We start from the raw sequence: 21,346 nt of genomic DNA, 5'->3' as shown, positions 1-21,346 counted from the left end.
TCCCGCCCCACAACCCTCGCAATCTGTTCTTTTGTGGCTGGATTGATCTTCACAAAATGAGAATTTAGCTATGTTCTTATTACCTTTCGGACGAAGACACAACCCTTAAGACAGGCCCTGTGTGTCTAACTGCTGCTGACTTCTGCCTCTGGGCTCTGGAACCACTGCCCTTCTTTTAGTTCTGCCAAAAGCCATGCTTCCTTCTACCTCGGGGCCTTTGCTCAGGCTGTTCCCTTGACCTGGGAAGAAGCTCTTCCTCCTTTTCTTTACCTACTCAACTCTTACTCAAATTTCGGGTCTCAGGGAAGCCTTCCCCACCCCCAGGTGGTCTCACGGCATCCCTGAATTTTCCTTCAGGACACTTATCACAGCTTTCACACACACACACACACACACACACACACACACACACACACACACGTCTCAGTGATTAGTTGATCAATGGTTTTCTCTCCCTCTAAACCACTGGTCAGGAAACTATAGCCTATCACTTGCTTTCATAAAGAAGGTGTTATTGAAACTAGCCACACTCGTTTGCTTACGTATTGTCTATAGTTGCTTTGTTACGGCTCACAAGGCCTAAACTACTTACTATCTGGCCCTTTACAGAAAAATTCTGCCAAGCCCTGCTCCAGACTGTAGGTTTCTCGAGGTGGGGCCCGTCTGTTTTCCTCACTGTACCCCACCCCTGGCCAGCTGCCTGCACAGAGCAGGTGCTGAACAGAGACACGGATGTGGATGTTTTCTGGATAAGGAGCAATTTTCACCTTGTCAAAACTGTATTGACTTCAGTTATTATGAAAACTACAGATTCCATCAGGAATAGACATCACTTGCGAGATTCCAAGACCGTGTTCTGGCAAGCGGGTGAACGCCATAGCTAGTGCGCAGTAGCTAATGGCTAATAAGACCCTCACAGCCTGTTTATTGGTGCCCCACGGTCTCTGGGCACAGACCACTAGCACATGCGGAGGGGAGCCCACGCCCACATTCAAGGGATCAGGGGTGGAGCAGACTTAGGAAAACATACCGTGAGGTGTCCGTTAAACATTTTCATTAAGGCTGTTTCTACCTATACTCCAAAGAACCGATAGACGAATTCAGAGAAAACGTCTGTTTTATTGTTATACGGAGGAAATAACTGATGTTTTTGTTTTTTCAATGAATTGTTCTGACAGATAAAGCATGTCACCATCTAGCCACTGTGCTAGTAGGCACTGTATGTATTTCTAGAACTTACACTGATCCCTGCAAGGTAGGTCTCATGGTCACTCCTGCTTTCCCAGGGAGATAAACTGAGGCTCAGAAACCACGTGCTCCCCAAGTCACAGGGCTGGCTTGTGACAGGTCTGTCAGAGTTAAAGCTTACACTGCTTTACCCTCTGCTTCAGCAATGAGGATGGTGGGGAATGTGCCACTCTATCTTTAGTGAGCATAAAACCCTCACGGACAGACTGCAGCCTGGCACCTTCCATGGCCTGTTTAATGTGAGGCCATGAGGTCTCACTCAGCAACAAAATTGCAATGAAGGATACTATGCAGAGCAGGCTGTTAGAACTCTGAATGTATGGATTTGTTTTTATGTTAAATAAAACATTTTTCAGTGAATACCGTGGAGTGTCAGGGTTAAGAATGGTGACTATGGAGCACAGGGGTGGGCTTGCATTCCACTGCCACTTTCCAGCTGTGTGACCTGAGGAAATCTCTCGAGCTTCTCTAAGCCTCAGTTTCCTCACCTATAAAGTGGGAATGACCCCAATGCTTATGTGCAGGGATCACTGTGGTAATAAAATGAGACAGATGCATGGCCTGTTGTCGGGGTGTGGTGTGCCTTGGGCCCTTCGCTGGCCCTGAAGTGGCCCTGCAGGTAAGAATACTTCCTGAGACGAGGGACAAGACTCACCTGTGGGCTCTGGAGCCCGGTGGATGAGCTGCTGTCCCTGCAGGCTCACAGCACACCTGGACCAACTGAGGTACCAGCCAACAGGGGTGGCCGACAGCCCTGGGTTCGAGTCTGGTTTCCCTCCCACCTCCCAGTGACATCTGTGGAGCCCTCAGTGGTCACCTACCGGCAGACTTCGGAGTGAACTTGTCTCTGTTCGCGGCACACACAGCCAACAGTCTGTAGCCGAGGTCCAAGTCGAACCCTTGCTGTGCTGCCACCCGACTGACCACCTGTGGGCAAGGGGGGAGAAAGCAGCGGTGAGTCACTGCCCTCACCCGGCCTCTGAGCCCAGAGCGGTGGATGTACCCATTTTCCAGGCGAGCCGGGCAGGTCCCCAGGATTAGGCAGAGCGGGGACTCTAACTGTGTCTCATTCAGTCACTCAGCAAAATTGACAAGGCCCGTTTCCACACATAGCTCTGGGGTCCCGGCCTCCGCTCTCAGGGGTTTCCCAGTGAGGTGGTGGGCCTGATCCCAAAGCTCAGGCCCTGTTGCTTTTAAGGACTCAAATTGGGCCATATTCCAGCAGTTGGCTGGGGACGAGGTAGCACATGTGATGAAGGCGCCAGGCCAGGGTCTCTGCTCCCCCAGAGCAGCTCTTCAGACTCCTTTCGCAGTCCCTGGCCCCCAGGAAGTCTCCCACGCCTACCACCTCGCCCCCGTCCTTCAGAGCTCCTGCACCCACCATCGTAGGGCACTCACTGCCCTCACCACTCCAAGGAGGGCCCCACCCAGAGCCTTGGCCCCTCCTGAGTCTGTATCTGCAGGTAAGAAGCACTGACAGGACACATGGCTCCCATGGAGCTGTCCAATGGACTGCCGAGGCTTCCCCAGATGGATACACCTAACGCTCCTCAGTGCGCAGCTCTGGGCCAAGCACCTATGCAGCCCCTCAGACCCCAGCCCAGAAAGTGCAGGGCTCTCACGCTTGGCCTAGGGTCTGTCTTCTGCGCCAAGCCCGGGTCGGCACACATAGGAGGCTTCCATAAGGGTGTCGGTGGAGGCTGGCCAACAGCTGTGTACCTGGACCCTGGAGGTGCCACCCATCTCCTTATGCCTCAGAAGGGGGACAGGCAAGGGCCTGGGAGAGTTGGCAGTCCCCCCAGCGTGCAGTGTGGAATGGGTGCTCCTGGGTCCCATGAATGGTTCTGTAGGCCCACTGCCATCAGGCTTCGCTCCCTCCCAGCCCATTCCCAGGTGTCCCAAGACTGCTAGCTCTGCTCCCTCCTGCCTGCCTTCCTCGTTAACAGCAGGCAAATTAGGTTTCCTTATTAAGAAGGAAGGACCTTGGAAAATGGAGTCGTTTCAGGAAGCAGCTGGGGCGGTTATGGCTCACTGGGCAAGGAGTGCTCCCAGATGTGGGGCTCGTCTTCGGAGAAAGCCCCTAGAGACCACCTGTTCCAGAGGTGCTGGAGGTCCTCAGGGAGCCTCTGGCCTCTGTAGCCATTAGAATAGTTCCCCATCACCGGCTTTATAGTTAGGGGTTCATTATAAGGTCTCTAGGCCTTAAAAGGGTGGGAAAACCACTCATCTAGGCCAACACTCTCATATAACAAATATAGACACTTGCAGCCCAGACATCGTCTATGGGGAACCAGGAAGGAGCCAGTGGCTACCTCTTCCAGGGCTACCAGAGCCTCTTGGGACAGGTCCCCCCCACCCCATCCACTGGGAACCCCCTGTGCAGGGAGGAAAAAGGGACTTTTCAGGTTAGAACATTTACTCAGCTTCTCTAGGACAAACAGGAGCCCCTGCCCCAGACGTCTCCTGTTCCCCTCAGGCCTCGTTCCCACGGGCTCCATGTGCCCCTGTACTGTGGTCCTCATGCACCCCCACGCCACGCAAACACCGTGTTCCAGAGTCTCTGGGCCACGCCAGGGCGGGGGTGTCCTCACTGCTAGTCTCACTGTCCAAGCATAAAAACTAAGGCCCCTAATTCTTTATGGCAGACAGACACTCCACAGCGAGGGAGAGGGTTCCAGAAGGGTCCTTTCACTCAGATGCTGACTACGGTGCCTTCCCCTTTTGGTAGAAAAGACTTGGGTGGACTGATTCAAGCAAGCACAGACAGTCCGTTTGAACCGGTGCATCAGTGAGGCTGCTGTATGTGGGAAACGTCTAATGGGTGAGCAGTGTAGTGAGAAAGCTGGCTCCCAGGTACTACAGGCTAAGTAAATGTTTTGTAAGCAGTGAAGCATCAAATTCTTACAACAGCTCCATGAGGGGGTGTTAGTATCTCTGTTTTATAGACGAGGAAACCCAGGATGCATAACAGCCCCAGGTTCCAAAGCTTGTCCGTGAGAGGCCGGGATGCGCCCAGGCAGCTGGGCCACAGGGTCCGGGCTCGTTTTCAGCCCACAAAGGTTTAAGGCCATAACTCCCAACTGGCCTGGAGAAGCCTCAGGCCCTAGGCTGATGGCAGGAAGGCAAAGGTCCCTCTGTTTGGCCAATACTGGCTAATCCTGTTGCTCTGGTTTAAAAAACAACGAGTTAAATTGAGCAAGAGGGGACTGGTGCTGGTACAAGGGCTGTCCTATAGGCCTGGGCCTGGCCCGCAGAGGCGCAGGGAGTGTCTGTTTGTCACCAAGTCCACTGAGCACCAGCATTTAGAAGACTCATTGGCTCCAACGGCCTCCTTTCACTGACAAGGAAGCTGACGCCCAGAGAAGGTGGGACCTTGCGGAAGGTCACACAGCACAGGTGTGGCAGAGTGGGCTAAGCTGGACCCTGTGACCCTACAGGGCCTCATGTCTACCCCTGGATTCCTCTGGCCCAGCCTGAGGACCCCCAACAAAGTCCTGTGCGGTGGGGTCTGACTGACAGTGGTGGGGAGGGTGAGCTCAGCTGAGCAGCCTGTTGTGTTTCAGAGAGTAACAGCACACGTAACGTGCCTACTGCAATGGGCATGGTACACTCAAGGAAGGTCTTTTGGGGGTAGGAAGACCCCTCTTCCATAAAGGCGGGAGGTGAGCGGCTGCAGCGCTGCTGCCCTCTGCTGGCTGCCCAGGCCCAGCCAGCTCAGCCACGCCGACTCGCTGCTCCTCAGGCTGTCTGACCTGCAGGACCTGGCTGTTTGAGACCTAGACCCTGGGGCCCAGGGGGATCTACACGTCAGGGAGCCCAGCCAGTCATGCCACAGAAAGGGAAACTAAAGCCCACACGTGAGAGTGGGGGGCGCGCTCAAGGTCACATGGCAAGTTCGTTAGTCCCATAAAACGAGTCTGTTGCCGTGTAAAGTGGTGAGCCTACTAGCCGGAAAGCAGGACAGGCTGTCTGGGAGATGCTAGAGAAGGAGTTTCTGCTGCTGGCAGGGGGCTGGACCCACAGCCCTTTCTGACTGATAGTCAGGGTAACTGGAGGCATGGTGGGCCTGTCCTCTAATCCTGTTCCACCCTATACTGTGCAACCTAAGGCCAAGTTACTTAACCTCTCTGAACTTCAGGTTCTTCTCCTGTAAAGGTTCGAGGCTCTCCTACATTTCCAGGGTTATGTGTAATGGCTCTGGCTGTTCCATGTGTCCCAGTTCTGTCTCATGGTTATACCCTAACCCCTTAGGGCAGAACTGTCATTTCCCTTTGCTACCAATCTCAATGCAGGGGTAGGCTGATATTTGCACTGGCTGCTACTGCTGTTTTGGAGTCAGGCATGAGACTGGGTTCTGATTCTGCCACTTACTAGCTGTTCTATCTCACTCAAGACTTAACTTCTCTGGGCCTCAGTGTACTCATAAGTGAAATGGGTACAAACTGCCCTTCTTGCAAGGGTGACAGCCAGGACTGGGCACACAGCTCAGTGAGTGCTGTATGTGAATGTACACCCAGGGCTTCAGCAGTGAAGGCTCTGAGGCCATGGGGAATTCCTCACTGGAGAGATGAGGACCCTGCTGATGTGCTAACTGGTCTCTGTTCTCCTCTTCTGTCTCCCCTCTCCTGTGTTCTGACCACCTGAGCCTTCTTATAGAAGGAAGAGGGAGGACGTCCAGGAGGCTTGACTGTGAGGGGGACACCAGAGAGGGGTCTCAGCTCTGCTGCTGAAGGAGGGGGCCAGGAGAGCGAGCCGCCAGCATCATCAGGAAAAACCTGGTCCTGAGGAGGAAGTGGTGCCCTGGGCTCCTGCACTTCTGCATCCTGGGGGCAGAGGATGTGAAGGGGAGGGTGGGATAGGAGTCTGGCAGTGGCCTGAAGGGCTCTTCACCCCAGGGCCCAGCCCGGGGGTCCAGAGCCTCTTACTCGAATTGTGTCCGAGCTGCTTAGAAGCTGGTATGGCACATGTGTCCATTTTCTGCCTGAGGCTAAGTGGTTTTTCATTTATATCCTCCAAGTAAGCCGGATCCAGAGAAATTTGCTCCCAGAGATCACCCAGGGGATTGCAGCAACCTGGAGTGCTCAGGCTGCCACCTGGATGGGGGGGGGCGTGTGTTGGGGGGCTAGAAAGGCTCGCAGGCTAGGCCGCTGGGGACGCTGACCTCCCTCCCCACGGGCAGGGTGGGGAGTAAGGATGCCCGGGGAGGGGAGGGCTGGCAGCAGGGCCCTGGGGCTGGGGGGTGGGGCTGCAGTCAGTGTACCAGCCTGGGACTAGAGCAAACTGCCCCCCTCTGGGTTGCCCTGTTTGTAAAACAGGGGTAATGATCCCTTTCCTGACCACCTTGCAGGGTCTTCATAAGGATACAAGGTGACAGTGCCCAGGCAAGTGCCTTGGGCACTGAGGGTGTCTTCTATGACTCCACCTTTTCCTGCCACTGGTTCTACTGATAGTCAGACTCGGGTCTCTGCAGCTGTGGCCAGTGAACCAAGGGCATCTTTCTGGCTAAGCAGCAGGCTAGAAGGTCTGGGGGCAAAGCCGGCCCTTGAACCATGGGTACGCCCTAACCTGCGGTGTAATGAGGAGAGGCCCAGGAGAGCTGCAGTGTGCCTTTGTCCAGTTTCCCTGGCCTGGGACCCACAGCCTGCTCCCTGTCCTGTCAGATCCTACAGGGTCTTCCCTGGACCTCCTCCTCCAGGGAGCACCCCACAATCCCTCCATCCGACCCTCCAAGGATGTTCCCCTTAAGAGCTCTTATCCTCACACAAATCATATCACGTCACTCACCTGCTTAAGACCCTTTTAAAGGCTCCCCATTGCCCTTCAAATATCTAAACTCTTCTCGTTTGCTCTGCAGGCCCTGTGTTAGCTGGTTTCTGCTTCTCTCTTCAGCCTCATCTCATATCCCTCTCCCATTCCTGTGCTCTGTTCCTTGAACAAATGAAGCCTCAGGGCCTTTGCACTAGAAGTTCCCTCTGCTTAGAGCAGGAGTGTCCAAACTTTTTTCAACGTTTTTTACCAAGGGCCATATGCGGTAAAATACACAAACAGCCGGCCACTCACTCGAGGTGAAGTACGTATTGCCTCACCTGGTTTATTTAAGTAAACTAAATATATTTTTGGAATTTGCTGTGGGCCAATAAAAAATGGCGGGCCGCAGTTTACACACTTTGTGGGCTTAGAGGATCCTTTCCTCTCCTCCTCCCTTAGCTGACTTTACCACTCGGGACTCAGCTGGAGGTTCCCGCCTCGGGAGACTTTCCTTGACCACCACCCTGACCCTCTCAAGGGGTGTAAGGACATACACCCTGGAGAGGGGGCAGGGTGTTTGCTGCCAGCCTCCCCACTGGAAAGTAAGCTGCTTGAGAGCGGTCCATTGCGCTCAGTGTATTCCCTGCGGTGCCCAGCACAGGGCCGGGCCCACTGCAGGGACTTAATGAATGTCTGTTGAATGAATAGATGAACGACAAGGCCAGGGCAGAGCCAGTTACTGGTCATCATCTCATGCCCAGCTGCCCATCCAGCCTGGCGAGGGCCATTGTCTGAGTCAGCCATGTGTTGTGTGAGATCCCTACCTTCTCCTTCACTTCTGGCTGCCTGCAGCTGGGGTGGGAGTGAGGGGGCCTCTGGTAACATCTGTCCCTGCCCACAGGGCTTAGCCTGAACCAGGATCCCCACAAAGAGGATTAAGGGAGCTGGGGAGGGAGGGAGAGCCCAGTGGGCTGAAGGATGAGGAGGGCTGGCCAATGCAGGTGGCTGCCTGATTTGGCCCAGTGGCCCCAATGGGGGCCAGATGGTGCCGGCTTTGGACAAATAGAGAAGCCTGGGAGGGTCTTGGCTCTATCCCTGCCTGGCATCCCTAATGGCCAGGAGCATCCTTTCTACAGGCAGATGGGTCTCGGCTCGAATCCCAGGTCTACTTCTCATGGACTGTGTAACCTTGGGACGTCAGTCACAAGTCTCAGTTTCCTCCTCTATAAAGTGGGGAAGATGCAGGAGCAGCTGCACAGAGTGGGTGTGAGGATTCAGTGAGAAGGCACGTCCAGTGGGCCACGCTCAGTGTCAGGCACAGAAGACGAGCTTGGTAATGATGGCCCACATTGTTGTTGCCATTCCTTTCACTTTAGGCCAGGACCACCCTGGGCCGTCCGCCTCCCTCCTGCTGGCAGCAGTACAGGAAACACTGTGCCCTTGGACTTTACCCATTGTTCCTGCCTGGCTAGGCATCCATCCTGGCCCCTTCTATGCAAGCCGTGGGGAAGCCAGGCTCCCTAGCAATCTGTTTACCCACATTCCCTTCAAAACTGACTCAGGGTCCTCTGAGCAGCTGCCCTCTCTGGATGCTGAGGTGTTTTCACACTTATGAATACAGATCATGTGGCTGGAGACCCTCATAAGCTTCACGCTCCTTCCGTGTGGCTGTCAGCTGCCAAGCTTCTAAGCCTGGCAAATCATGCCACCAGCTCTGACCTTGGCCTCTGCCACGCATGTATCCTAGAGCCTTATCAAACTGAGTTAATTTCAGTTCTCTGGGTTCTGGTGTACGGCTCAGCCTTTGCATGTGCCGTTCCATGTGCCTAGAATCTGGAATGCTCTTGCTGTCCTCAGCTGCTTGTGCGAATGGATCCAATGTCTAAAGGTATGTAAGTGGCTCCTTTTGTCAGTTTTCCACGACCGGCCTCACCTTCCAGGCAGTTAATGTTTCCTTTCTCTGTGCTATCTCTACCTTGTCCACGATTTTCTCAGCCATCTCTTTCCACATTTGTCTCTCCTACTAAAGAGGAAATCGGGCTTGGCAAAGTCTTATCATTGTTGGTCTCGCAAAACTTAGCAGAGGGGATTGTACATGACAAATAAGGGATCAATCAGTGTTTATTTGGATAGATGGATAGATGTAATAGGAGCTCAATAAATGCTTATGTGAACGGGTGAGTCAATAGATGACCATACAAAGAGCTGTTTTCCTAAGTGAATGAATGAAATGAATGAAAGACAGATGTTTACCTGAGTGAATGAATGAATGACTGGGTAGATGGCTGCAAACCCTTCAAGAGTCTCTCTGCTGTGTTTATGACGGAACATTTACTCCCATCAGCCCTGGAACTCCCCCAAAGTAGGCCCTGTCTTTCTCACCAAGTGTGGGGAGCCCAAGTAATCCATGTAAGCCACTGTCTCCCCATCAGACCATGGTGCCTATATCAGGGGTGTGCACAGACGGGCCATGCCCTCCAGCGCCGATGCCTTCTTCTCTCCGGTCCCCCATGGTCTGCAGCCTCCCCTTCACATGGCTAGGCGTGCCAGACCCTAGCCATCCTCTCTGGGTGCACGCAGGTGGAGGAGTGTGTGGACTCACCGTCAAACAGCCCATCAGGCTCTGCTCGAAGGGCCGCTGGAAGGCTCTCGGGTCTCCACACCAGTCCAGCAGCTCTGTGGCGGCATTGTGGAAGTTGGCTGGGTTCTGTAAGTGCTGTGGGAGAGGGAAAGGAGGAAGCATGAGGCCCCAAGAACGAGGCCAGCATGGGCAGCAGTGGGGCCAGGACTGGGGCAGACCCCAGGCCTCCCCAGGAGGAGACCTGCAGAAAGGGACGGGCTGATTCACGAGCTTCCTCCAATTCCCCCTCATGCCCCTTCCCTTTGCATCTCTGCCCCTAGCCGGATCCCCGGCAGGATGGGGATTAGCAGCCCCATTGTAAAGACAGGAAAACCAAGGTCTAGAGGAAGGCAATGATAGCAGATATTAGTGTTTTCTGGATGCTGCCAGTGGGGGGAGGCGAACCTGCAGGATTCAGGAGGGTGGCATCTGGCTACAATACTTGGAGGCAGCTCTCCCTGCGCCAGGACAGGCTGGCCCTGGAGATTTTTTCTTAATGACGCCCGCCCCCCTTCACACACACACCAACTCTAGCTTCAGAGCAAACTCTGCTACAGCCAAATAGGGTGGGAGCAGGGCGGTCAGAGACAAGCGTCCAGGCCACACCCAGCTGGGAAGGTGGACTAAAGCACACTGTGGCCAGGTTGTCACACCGTGGTCTGGAGTGTATGGCTTAGCGACCCGATTTCCTAGTCTGGCTCGGCTCGGGGGCTGCTGGCATTGTTGGGAGAGGTCCCAGCCTGAGCTCAGGCCCTTCCCAGTCTGGGGGTCTGAGTCAGCAGAGACTGATGCCAAGGTCTCTAGATCCTCCTTCAAACCCTAGCCACAGGGCTGATGGGGTAGGATGGGGTGGAGTCCATGGCCACACCTCACTTCTTTAACACTTATTCATGACTTCCCAGGCCACGCTGAGCGAGGCACTGAGCCCAGGGTCACGGAGCACGTTGGGACAAAGCTAGGATTTCAGTGCTGGGTGTGACGGCCTGTGGGTCCTCCAGTGGGACATATAGAGGGTGACCACGAGGGCCGGAGTGTAAGCAGCTACAAAAGGGAAGCTGGTACCTTTTGAGGTTCCCATGGCCTCGGTGCTGGCAGAGACAGGGAACAGTAGCTGCCCCCGGGGACTGCAGCATCTCTACCTGCAGCGTGAGTTGGCCTCAGAGCCAAGGCAGGAAGGGGTCTTAGGAACTGCCAGTTCCCAGAACTGGGAGGGGCGCAGGATGTGCTGTGGTTGCCCCTGTGGGGCAAGGGCCTGGGGGTCACATTCTGCCTTCACCTCCTAACTAGCTGCTGACCTAAGGCAGTCTTCTCTTCTTCAAACCTCAGTTGCCTCATCTGTAAAATGGGCATGGCAGATCACAGGCAAGGGGTAGGACTGTTTGTTTCTTTTGCTTAGGGTTACATGACTGGTGTTACAATGTGGTTTGTGCAAGGCAAGATTTAAAATTGGATGGAAGAAAGTGGAACAAATTAGAATATCATCCTTTCGTGGGAGAATAAGGAGAGGGAAGAGATGAAGGAAAGAAAGCGAGCAAGTGGGCAGCAACACAGCCCTCTGCCATGGGGTCGTGGTGAGGATTAAACAAGGTGAGGATTATACGGGCCCTGGCAAAGCGCCTGGTGCACGGGGTGCTCCCACATGGGGCTGCCCTTGGCCCCGACTGTCTCCCAGAGGCTCCCCTGGAAGCACACCTGCATTCAGCACTCGGCAGCTCTCAGCCCTGGCTCTGCTCAGCGCTGTTTCTGCAAAGACAGAGCTCCTGCACTTGATTTGCAGAAGACAGGAGGAACTTCCACATATAGAAACATGCCCTTTGAGAGGGCAGCAGTGGGTTCTCACCTCTGCCCCTGTGCCCTCTTTCTAAAACGGGCCCCCTCCGAGGCCTCGGGCAGCACCTGGGCTCCATGTGGGAAGCCAAGCAAACCAGCTCATTCCCTGCCCAGCAGCCTCCCTCTGCTAACCGAGTTATTCCGTTTATTTACATGATGTCACACCCAATTAGTAGGGTCATCAGCCACCACAGGCTGCTCTCAGAGCTGCCCACCCACCGCACCCCCACCCTTGGCACCCCCCCCCTCGGGGCTCTGGGCTCCCAAGTGGCTTCTGAGGCCAGGCTCAGTAGCCCAGCTTTGTTCTGGCCTCTGAGCGCTCAGCTTTCCATACCTGGCCAGCCCACCTCTGAGCTTCTCCACCCTCACCCTGGCCAGCTCATGTGACTGTCAGCTTGGGCTCTGGGTGGTCAACTGTGGGCGCAACTTATTGGTAGAATGTCCGGCACCCCATTCAGTGGCTGTTGCTCAATGACTCTGTGGCCTTGGCCCAACCCCCTCCCCTCTTGGTGCTTTTGTAGTGCACAGAGAAACTGAGTGATGTAGTGAAATGAGCAGGACGGACCTGGACAAAATCCCATCTCAGCCACTGAGCCACACAGCCCTGGGTATGTTCTTGAACCTCAGATCCCTCAGCTGTAAAATGGGGTGATGACAGCTTGCAGGGCTGCTGAAAGGTGTAGAAACAGTAGACTTAATGACTCCCATTACAGAGGACATGCCAGGTAAATGCTGTTATTGCTTTGTATGCTGCGACCTCTGTACTGTTTCTTGTTTCTCTTATGAACTTCTTGAGTATAGAAATAGCGCCCTGTTCACCTTTGGAACCCTAAATGGCACAAGGCCAGGCCCACGCAGAAATGGTCAGTGAGCAGTTAACTGTCCAAAGGATGGTTCAAGATGGCCACTTCAGAACAGGTCCCCAGTGGCACATGGAGAGGCCAGGACTGGGTGGATGACCGTGGCTAGCCTTTGATGGTCTGGGGATGAGAGCACAGATTTGAATCAGAGGCAGACGCTGCCTTGGCTGCGGCTGTGACTGGATACTAATATCCTGTCCCCTACCAGAAAGCCTGGCCATCTCCACAATTCCTCAGGAGATCTGGGCTACATCCACCAGCCACTGAGTCTGTTGGGGCAGGAGTAGGGGACGCCAATGAACGCCCAGCGCAGGGATTAGCTACCCAGACCAAGTGAAGAATGCATCTTCCTGTCAATCCATCTATGAATCAAATGATCCACCCACCCAGCCAGCCAGCCATCCATCCAACCAAAAATGAGTCAGCTCATAACCATCCATCCACTTGCCTACCCACCCATTCATCCATTCACTACTTTATCCATCACTCGTCTATCCATTCATTTACCTACCTATCTACCTATCCATCCAGAATTTATCCAACCACCCACTCATCCCTTCATTCACCCATTTATCCATCCATCATCCACATCCAACCACCACCCACCCTCCTAATTGCCCATCCATATGTCCATCTGTCCACCCATTTATTCATTCCCTTCGTTATCCATCAGTCCATGCCTGCCTCCTTCCCCGCAGCATACTTGGGCCTCACCCTGGTCTGGGTACGACAGTAGCCTCTGCTGACTGAGAGGTGAATACGGTGCATCGTCTGCCCCTAAAGAACATAGGCTGGTGCAAGGCCTGATATACGCCCTGTGGGGTCTATAGCTCGAGCGAGAAAGAGCAGGATTGGTGAAGTAGCTGGGTGCCCAGGAAACACTGGGGCTCAGAGATGGGGGTACAGATGCTCAGAAGGGCGTCTGGGGTTTAGGGAGGCAGCTGTGCGGGAATTAGCTGCTTTGCACCTAGAGCCCAGCTGTGCCTGTGACCTCTGAGTGGGGTACACTGTAGAGGGAGACCACTGGTTCCTTGGGTAGCCGAGGATGAGACGGCGGAAAGGCGGCTAAGTCAGAGGCCTGGAGTGAAGACAGGCAGCAGGGTGCTGGGGGGTGGCAAGGATAGCACGGGCGAGAACCAGGGTGGGTGGTGCGGGGGGAGACCATGCTGTAGAAGTAAGTCGGGGACAAGAGTCGAGAGCTGGAGGCTGTGAGGCCCCACAGCCCCTCCAGCCAGAGGTAGGCAGAGCCGACACATCCGTCACCCTCCGAGCATGCAGACCTGCTCGCCTTTCTCTTCTAATTAGGATACAAGATGTCTGAGAATCAACAGTCTTCAGCCAGCCGTGGTCACTGTCCGGCAGCTGGGGAGCAGACAGACGTCAGTGCCAAGCTGTGTCTGACCAGAGGTGCAGGAATGAGGCTTGGAGGATGCAGGGGGCTCTGGATGGCCTGGGGGCAGGGGGCATATGGACAGCCCGCTCACTCTCAGTCTGGCCCAAACGGAGAGCTCCAATATGTGTGCAGGCACATGGTAGGCGGGGCAGGCTGGGGGAGGGCTGCTGAGGTGACCCCTGGCCTTCCAGCAGCTTCTCACTTACTGGTTGGCATGCATCACCATGCCCATTTCACAGACAAAGTGAGATAAAGTGGCAGCTGAATCAAGGTCAGGTAGCTACTGAGGGCCGCGCTCAGGTTCACGACTAGGAAATCTGAGCTCGGTGTGACATGCTTCGAGAGGGCAGGGCTCCTGGAATAAAGGGCACCCTGATTCCTGGTGATGCAGAGCCGGGCGTGGGGAGAGGGGTCAAGCTGTGAGCAGGTCTCAAGGGCAGCTGTGCGCCTGGCACACAGAGGCTCATGCACAGGGGGCTTGACTGTATTGTTGGGGGGTGGGGTGGAGGCCACTGACAGTAGATCCCTCATGAGCGGGAGAAACTGGGTCAAAGGCAGAGCTGGGAGAAAGCCCTGCAGAGGAGGAGGAGGGAAGGCGGGGAGGAGGGCGCGCACGTCTGGTTTCTATTCTGTGACCGTGAACAGAGGCGTAATTGGCGTTTGGGAGAGCTGTTCGGGCTGAGTTCAATCTGTAACAAGTCTTCTTCAATTTCCTCTCCTCAGACTCCGCACAGGCTTCCGAGATTGCTCTGCTTGATGCTAATGAGAGGACACACATCCCTCATTCCCAGGGACTAGCCTCAGCTCCACTGGGCCCTGGAGCTCAGGGAGGGCAACCCGTGTCGGGGTGGGGCTATGGGCTGAGGTCCTGCAGCCAGTGGCCCACGCTGGTTACCCGAGCTTCCTGCTAAACCTGCCTAAACCAGGGGCCTCGCCCCAGCACTCCTCTCCCTGTCGCTGAGACACTGAAGACAATAGCTCTGCTTCCATTAGCTGATCACGCCCCTTCCCATGCCAGGACCAGGCTATGTGCTTCACCCATAACCCTCACACTATCCCGCGAGGTTGGTCTCATGGGCCCATTTGACAGGTGGGGAAATTGAGACTCAGAGAAACAAAGGGACAGAGTACTGTGGGGACATGGAGGAGTGAGCATTGGGGCCCAGGTCTGTTTGACGTCAAAGCCCACACTCCTTCCACCATATCTGCTCCTTCCTGGAGTAAAATAATATCTGGAGTCTGTACACTTTCCCTGCCACTGCCACTGCCACGCAGGGCTGCAGGGGCCTGAGCCCAGAGGGTGGGCACAGCCCTCCTGACCACCACTCGGGGGCACTAGCCTGTTCAGGTTTAACCGAGCTTCTTAAAGTGGGGGCCTCTGAGCCCACTGTGAGCATTCCCCACCTCTGAACAATCCAGATGGGCTGCTGGCCAACAAATAGCCTGTTGAGCTTGGTGTGAGCGTCAGCAGGAGGGGGAACTCGCCACTCTCTGGAGGAGACCCTACCAGCACCAGTGGGGCTGGGCTGTGTGACTTCAGGTGACTCCCTTTCCTTCTCTGTGCCTTGGTTTCTTTTTCTGTAACGTGATCTAATTACCCAGGACATTTTCTTTTCTGTTTATTTATAGAGAATCCCTGGAGCAGAGGGGCAGGAGCTTAGGTGTGGGAAGGAGATTAGGTACTTTATTGCGTCTTCACAACAGCCCAGCGTGCACAGCAGAGCCCAGAGAGAGCATGACACTGGTCCAAAGTCACACAGCTGGGAAGGGAGGGGGCAGGACAGGGCAGAGCTGCTATCTGAATCCAGATGTGTGTGATCCCAGTGTTAGGATGGTTCATGCCAGCAATGTTCTCCTGAGGTGGGTGGTCAGGGAACCCCGGGCAGAAGGCTCATGCCCATCAGTACCTCCACCCAGAGCCCCAGATACCCAGCTGTAGCACAGGCCAGCACCCTACTGCCCTGTCCTCGCCAGCTGCTGGGCGGGGGAAGAGGACTGAGCCATGCACCCACCTGTTTGATGCACTGCAGTCGGTCATTGGTCTGCTGGATGTGCCTGTCCATAGAATTCATTCTGGCCGTTTCGCTGGGTTCTACCCGAGAGCCATGAACGTTGTCCAGCCTGTGAAGAGAGAGGAGAGTGGGTATCACTGGGGTTGTGCCAGGCCTACCAGACTCACAGCCACCCTCCAACCGCAACACCAACATGCTGGCCCCAGTGGCTCCTGGCAGGTTCCAGGGCCCTTTGCAAGCCATGGTGGTCTCTGCCTCAGGCAGCCCTGTGCTGGAGGGGTGGCCCCAGCTGCTCAGCCAGCCTTTCCCTACGCGTGGCTGGGGAGTCCCACTGGGCGTGAGGGCAGGAGGTGCTCCTGGGTGTTCTCTGTGGTGGCGAATGTGATGGCGAATGTGTCCACCACGGGACGTTGAACTGCACACTCACACGTGTGCGTGTGTGTGTGTGTGTACGCGCGTGCGTGCGTGTGTATGTGGGGGGTCTTCCCATGTGATGACCTTTACTGCACGCATGGTGTAAGTATAGCAATCCTGTCACGGGTGCCTCCTCAAATCCCCCAGACTTTAGAGTTTCTTCACACTTCACAAACCATTCACAATTCAATTTTTCCCCTTTGCCCTCGTGAGAAAAGAGGGAAGCAATTAGCACTACCCCCATTTTCCAGATAAGGAAACTGAGGCCCACCGAGCGGAAGGGAGTTACTCAGGGTGGCATAGTGAGCCAGTTATCAGGACCCAATCAGGAACCAGGGCTCTGCCTGACAGCCCACAGCTCAGTGGTCTGGGTACGTGGAAGTCCTGGGCACCAGGCTCACTCTTCCTGAACGGGCGGGGGGCTGGGGAATACTAACGTGACTGCCACTTCCTCCCAGGGAGTGAAGTAGAGGAAATTGCCTCAGCTCCAGAAAGACCCTGGAGACTCCAGGCCTCCCCAGGGAGGCCATGACAATAAAGGCAGGGACGGAGACAGAGACAGAGGAGAGCATGTTTAGCTCCAGTGCACCAGGCCCTCGGGCCAAGCAGAAGTCTGCCCCATTGCTGGCTGGTTTGCTCTCCCATGACCCAGTGGGCCTTTCAGGCTGCAGACACGTGGGTCAGACACAGGGTGCTAAACAGGCTTATGGCCTCTGGCCTTCTCTGCTATCCGGAGACACTGCACCCTGGAAGGGCCCTCATCTCTGGCCATGTCATCCCAGGCCCCATTTACTGGGTACTTTCTGTATGCTGGGCCCCTGAATTCTCTTCTTTATGCCTTCTCACTCTGTAAAACTAGAATGATCTCTTTTACAAGCGGGGAAACTAAGGTCCAGAGATCTGTCAAATCCACACGGCGAGGAGGAGCTAGAACTGTGTCCCTATGTCAGTCGGCTTCCAGGGCCTAGACTGCCCCCAGCACAAGCACCCTCCCCGAGGGAACCGACAGCATGCCTGGGCCCAGCCTTAGGAAGAAAGCCCCGGTCCTCCGCAAGGAGTCCTTTACTGGCAGCTCCTTTAAAGCACTTTGTGCTTGAAAAGGCAACTCATTTGCGTGGTTCAAAAATGAGACAGTCCACAAGGGTATCCATTGAAGTGCTGGCCTGTCCCCAGTCCCCAGGCGCCCTTCCTGGGATAACAAGTCATCGGTCTCCTTCCATCGGGCTCATCTTAGAGAAGCAAATATCTATGTGTACTCTCCTCTGCCACCCCTTAAAACACACACACACACACACACACACACACACACACACATACACACACAACACACACAAACCGAAAGCATTGTATACACACTATCTAAATCTTGCGTTTTCCCCTCTTAATAATATCTCAAAGTTTATTCCACATAAGGACATAAAGAGCCTTTTCATTTTTTAATGGCTACACAGTATTCCAAGGTACGGATGAATCATTTATCCAGCTAACATTTGAATGTCTTCCCCCACCAGGCACTGTTCTACGGCCTGGGGCCTGTTCTGAGACAAGACCCTTCTGCTCAGGGGGCTGCACTCCAGCCTGAGTAATGACGCCTGAAGCTGCCTCCAAATTTCATTACTGCAAACAGTGTTGTAAGATCACCTCTTACATTGGCCGTATCATCCAGGTGTGAATTAATCTAGAGAACATACTCTTAGAAGTGGAGTTACTGGGTCACTTGTACTTTTAATAAGCGCTTTCCAGGTTCACTTTATCTGGGAGCTCTCCAAGCAACAAAAGGTAGAAATAGGGGTAGTGCCCCATGTGTATTTCTTCCATCCTTGCCTTGCCAACCATGCTTCCATTCACCCCACCTACCACAGATTTATACTCCCAGATATCCAACTTCTCCATTCATCATTTATCCATCTAAATGTCTGTCCGTCCATCCATCTACCCACCCATGCATCTGTCCACACATCTTAAGTCTCCACTTGCCCACCCAAGCGTGCTTCTAACTCAACCGGTAAATACTTCTCAATGGCTATACTGTGCCAATCCTCTGCTAGATTTATGGGCGTGTGAGGATTAAAATGAAATAATTTTCTTATGTTCAAAGGACGAACTCGTGGTCTAAGCTTGTATTCACTCCAGGTCACCTTTCAGGTGACTATTTGTTCCTCCTGTAAGTCAGGTGTGGGTCCAGGTACTGCGCACAGATAGACACTGTTACTATCTCCCTACTTTACAGATGAGGAAACTGAGGGTCAGAGGTTAGAGTAGCAGCTGGCTTTCCCATTACAGTCTAAACTTTTGCACAGGTACTGGGGAGGCGCCAAGGGTCCCTACAGGAGGCTGCTGTGGTATTTTAGGCGTGTTACTCCCCTTGCTACACCCATAGGTCCCCCAAGCAGGGACTGAGTTTACCTGCATAGAGCCTCAGCCAGCACAAAGCATGGTGGGGTTAGCAGGAACATGGGATAGCCCAGGTGGGAGCAAGCCAGGGCCACCTTCAGTGAGGCCACCTTCGTGTCTGACGTCAGACCCATCTGAGCCAAAGGGACCCTGGTGGTCTCCCAGGAACCACGGCCCCCACCCTGGGCATGGGTAAACAGTGGCTGCCAGAGTCCCAATTACAGAGCACAGTTTGCACAGCCAGCCGATGGGACCCATTACACAAAGGCCTGGGTCAGCTCGGGAGGAGCCTGCAAAGGACAAAGAAACCCCAGGCCTGTGCAGGCCTCAATCCCCTGTCCTCAGGCTGTAGCCACCCAGGACAAAGGGCCTGTGGTGGCCCAAAAGGCCAGGAGGGGGCACTGTCGACAAACCTAAGTGCCCAGAGGGTTAGAAACCTGCACAGGAGAGATTTGGGACTCTCCCGGGGCCCTCCTCCAATGCAGCGAGCATGAGTGCTCCCAACCAGAGGCATTGATAAACCTTCTCTGGCTTTCTAGGCCTTTGTTTCTCCATTTGTAGAGCAGGATGGTGAGGAGGGGGGATTGGATGGTCTCACAAGGCACTTTGCCCAGGATGGGCACAGCATTTTGCCTATGTGTAGTGACCTAGTGGGGCCTTGATAAAATATTTACTGAATGACTGATAGATCATTTCTGGAGCCTGGGGGTGCTCAGCCCACCCAGGGACGCCCCTAGCAGGCACTAGTTGTCCAGATCCACCCAGGCCCCAGACGCAGGGGGGTGGTGGGTGGGCAGGGGTCTCACTTTAGGAAGCAAACAAAAAAGAAAGGAGGGGGCAGAATTGTCTGTGTTCAGGTCAGTCTCCACGCTGGCTCACGGCAATCCTGTCTGGAAGCCAGAGTTGGCTTCTGGATTCAAAGGTTCTTGGAGTATCAATAGCCAGAGGTGCTTTGAGGCCTTGCACCAACCTGACAGTTCAGCTGGTTTTTTTGGGGGGGAGCCCGAGGCCCACAGCAGTTTATCCAAGGCCACACAGCACGTCTGGGCTGGGTCCAGGTCCCACAGGGCTTTTCTCCCAGGCTAGCGCTCCATGCTGTAGGAACCAAGAAATGAATGGCTGGGTCTGGGACACCTGTGAGACCCAGAGGGTGGGTGGCGGCTAGCAGGAGAGACGTCATAGATCACAACTGTGTGTCGTGTGTGTCTTAATCTATAATAAAAGGACAAATGTCTGGCTGATCAAGGAGGCACTCACAGGAGAGGTGACATTTTTAAACTGCTGAGATCAATGGACAATTGGGGTCTTTACATCAGGAATATATGGGGCTGGTAGCTCCAGTCCCTGCAGAAGCGGGGTCAGGGCCTGGAAAGAGAAGAGTCCCAGGCATGGAGAGAGGAGGGGTGAGCTGAAGGAGGCATGACAGAGGTAGCTCACTGAGGGGCGGTCTGGGATCTTCCATTTGCTCTGCACCTGCTATGTGCAGGCACCAGCTCTGGTCCTGTGCATTGCTAATTTACTTAGTCCTAAAAGTCTCAGGTGGTGGTGTGACTTGCTCAGGGTCACACAGAGGGGAAGGCGTTGGGCTGACATTCAAACTTTCTGCCTTTTTGTTAACATGTTGTTCTTTCCACTCTACAAAGACTGGAGGTCAGAGCCTCCTGGAAGTCCCCACCCCAGGTTGTGAGTGGGCCCAGAGTTGTCGCCCTGATTCCACCCAAACTGCCCAAATCCATTTACTTGCTTCCAAGGCTGTCCTGTGCCACTGGGCTCCCTGCATGCTGGCCGGTGCAGCGAAGTGCAGAGCGTGCAGTGGCCAGCAGAGGTCGCCCTCCACCGTAGGAGCATTGCTTGGCCACTGCTGCCTCCCTCCTTGGACTCTGGATTCCTATAAGCCTTTACAAGTCTCTATAAATCCTCCGTGGCTGCAGCTCCAGTGCCCACCTCGGCGCTCCCTCCCAGCTGGAGGTCACTGGGTGCACCCATGGCCCCAGCCCTTCCAGCCCCGTCTGCCTCTTGGCTGAAAGGGTCAAGCTCCCCACCCTCTGTTCTGAGCAGACTCGAGCTTGAGCTTGTAGGAGGTGCAAAGGTAGTCAGCTTGGGGAGCCTGGAGGGGACCCTGCTCTGCCATCCTCCTCCAGGCCTCAGTTTGCCCATCTGTAAAATGAAGGCTAGCCATCCTCTGGCAGGCCTTCAAACGCCAACATCTTACGATTTCTGTGTCAGGAGTTCCAGCTGTTTGGAAAAGTCCATCTCGACAAGTGTAGAATACTTGGCTTTCAGACTGCAAAGCAAGCCTGTCCCAAGGTAGGCCTAGGAAACTCCTGAATAGCTGCTGTTGCAGGGGAACCTGAGACGGCACATGCTGCCCCTTTCTCAGATACATACTTGTCTTTGCATCTTATGCTCGCTTGGCTTAACTGCACATATGTAAGTTTTCTGACTGATGGTCACATCTGGGTTAGCCAGTCTTCCCAACCCCTAGCTGAGTTCTTGAAGGGCCAATCCTCCATGTCACGCACGCTTCTCCACACCTAGCATAGCACTGGCCAAGTTTACCTGAGCACTGCCTAAGACGCGTTCCAGGAAAGCGAGCTGCGATTACACACACAGCGCAGCTCAGGGAATGCTGGGAGCTGAAAGAGCGCCTGGGGACCCCCTGGTCCTGTGCCCTCACAGGGCAGGATCAGAGGCAGGGGCTGAAAGAGGGTTAGGACACAGAGGGAGACAAGGGCCAAGAGGGACTGGAACCCATCTGGCTGTTGGGCGCCGGGTTTCCTCGGGGTCCCCCGGAAGCATGTCTCCTGGTCTGAAAGGTTGGAGGAGG

At 54.6% G+C, this 21,346-nt stretch overlaps 1 protein-coding gene across 5 annotated transcripts in view; it reads right to left on the bottom strand.

The window, feature by feature from the left end:
- The window catches only part of ZMIZ1 (zinc finger MIZ-type containing 1), a 231,295-nt gene that overhangs the window by 91,839 nt on the left and 118,110 nt on the right, over positions 1–21,346 (bottom strand). For all 5 annotated transcript variants that reach the window (XM_019749484.3, XM_074339673.2, XM_019749483.3 and 2 more), the window contains 3 exons: positions 15,712–15,820; positions 9,599–9,712; positions 2,070–2,175 (listed from right to left, as the gene is read on the bottom strand). In XM_019749484.3, coding sequence (XP_019605043.1) covers positions 2,070–2,175; positions 9,599–9,712; positions 15,712–15,771 — 280 coding nt within the window. In that variant the 5' untranslated portion in view covers positions 15,772–15,820. The remainder of the gene's footprint in view (positions 1–2,069; positions 2,176–9,598; positions 9,713–15,711; positions 15,821–21,346) is intronic.

This window comes from Rhinolophus sinicus, chromosome 15, assembly GCF_057876585.1.
Source record: "Rhinolophus sinicus isolate RSI-liver-muscle chromosome 15, RSI-T2T, whole genome shotgun sequence".
NCBI classification, from domain to species: domain Eukaryota; kingdom Metazoa; phylum Chordata; class Mammalia; order Chiroptera; family Rhinolophidae; genus Rhinolophus; species Rhinolophus sinicus.
The sequence above is the reverse complement of the archived record's forward strand: the minus strand, read 5'-3'. Positions and strand labels throughout refer to the sequence as shown.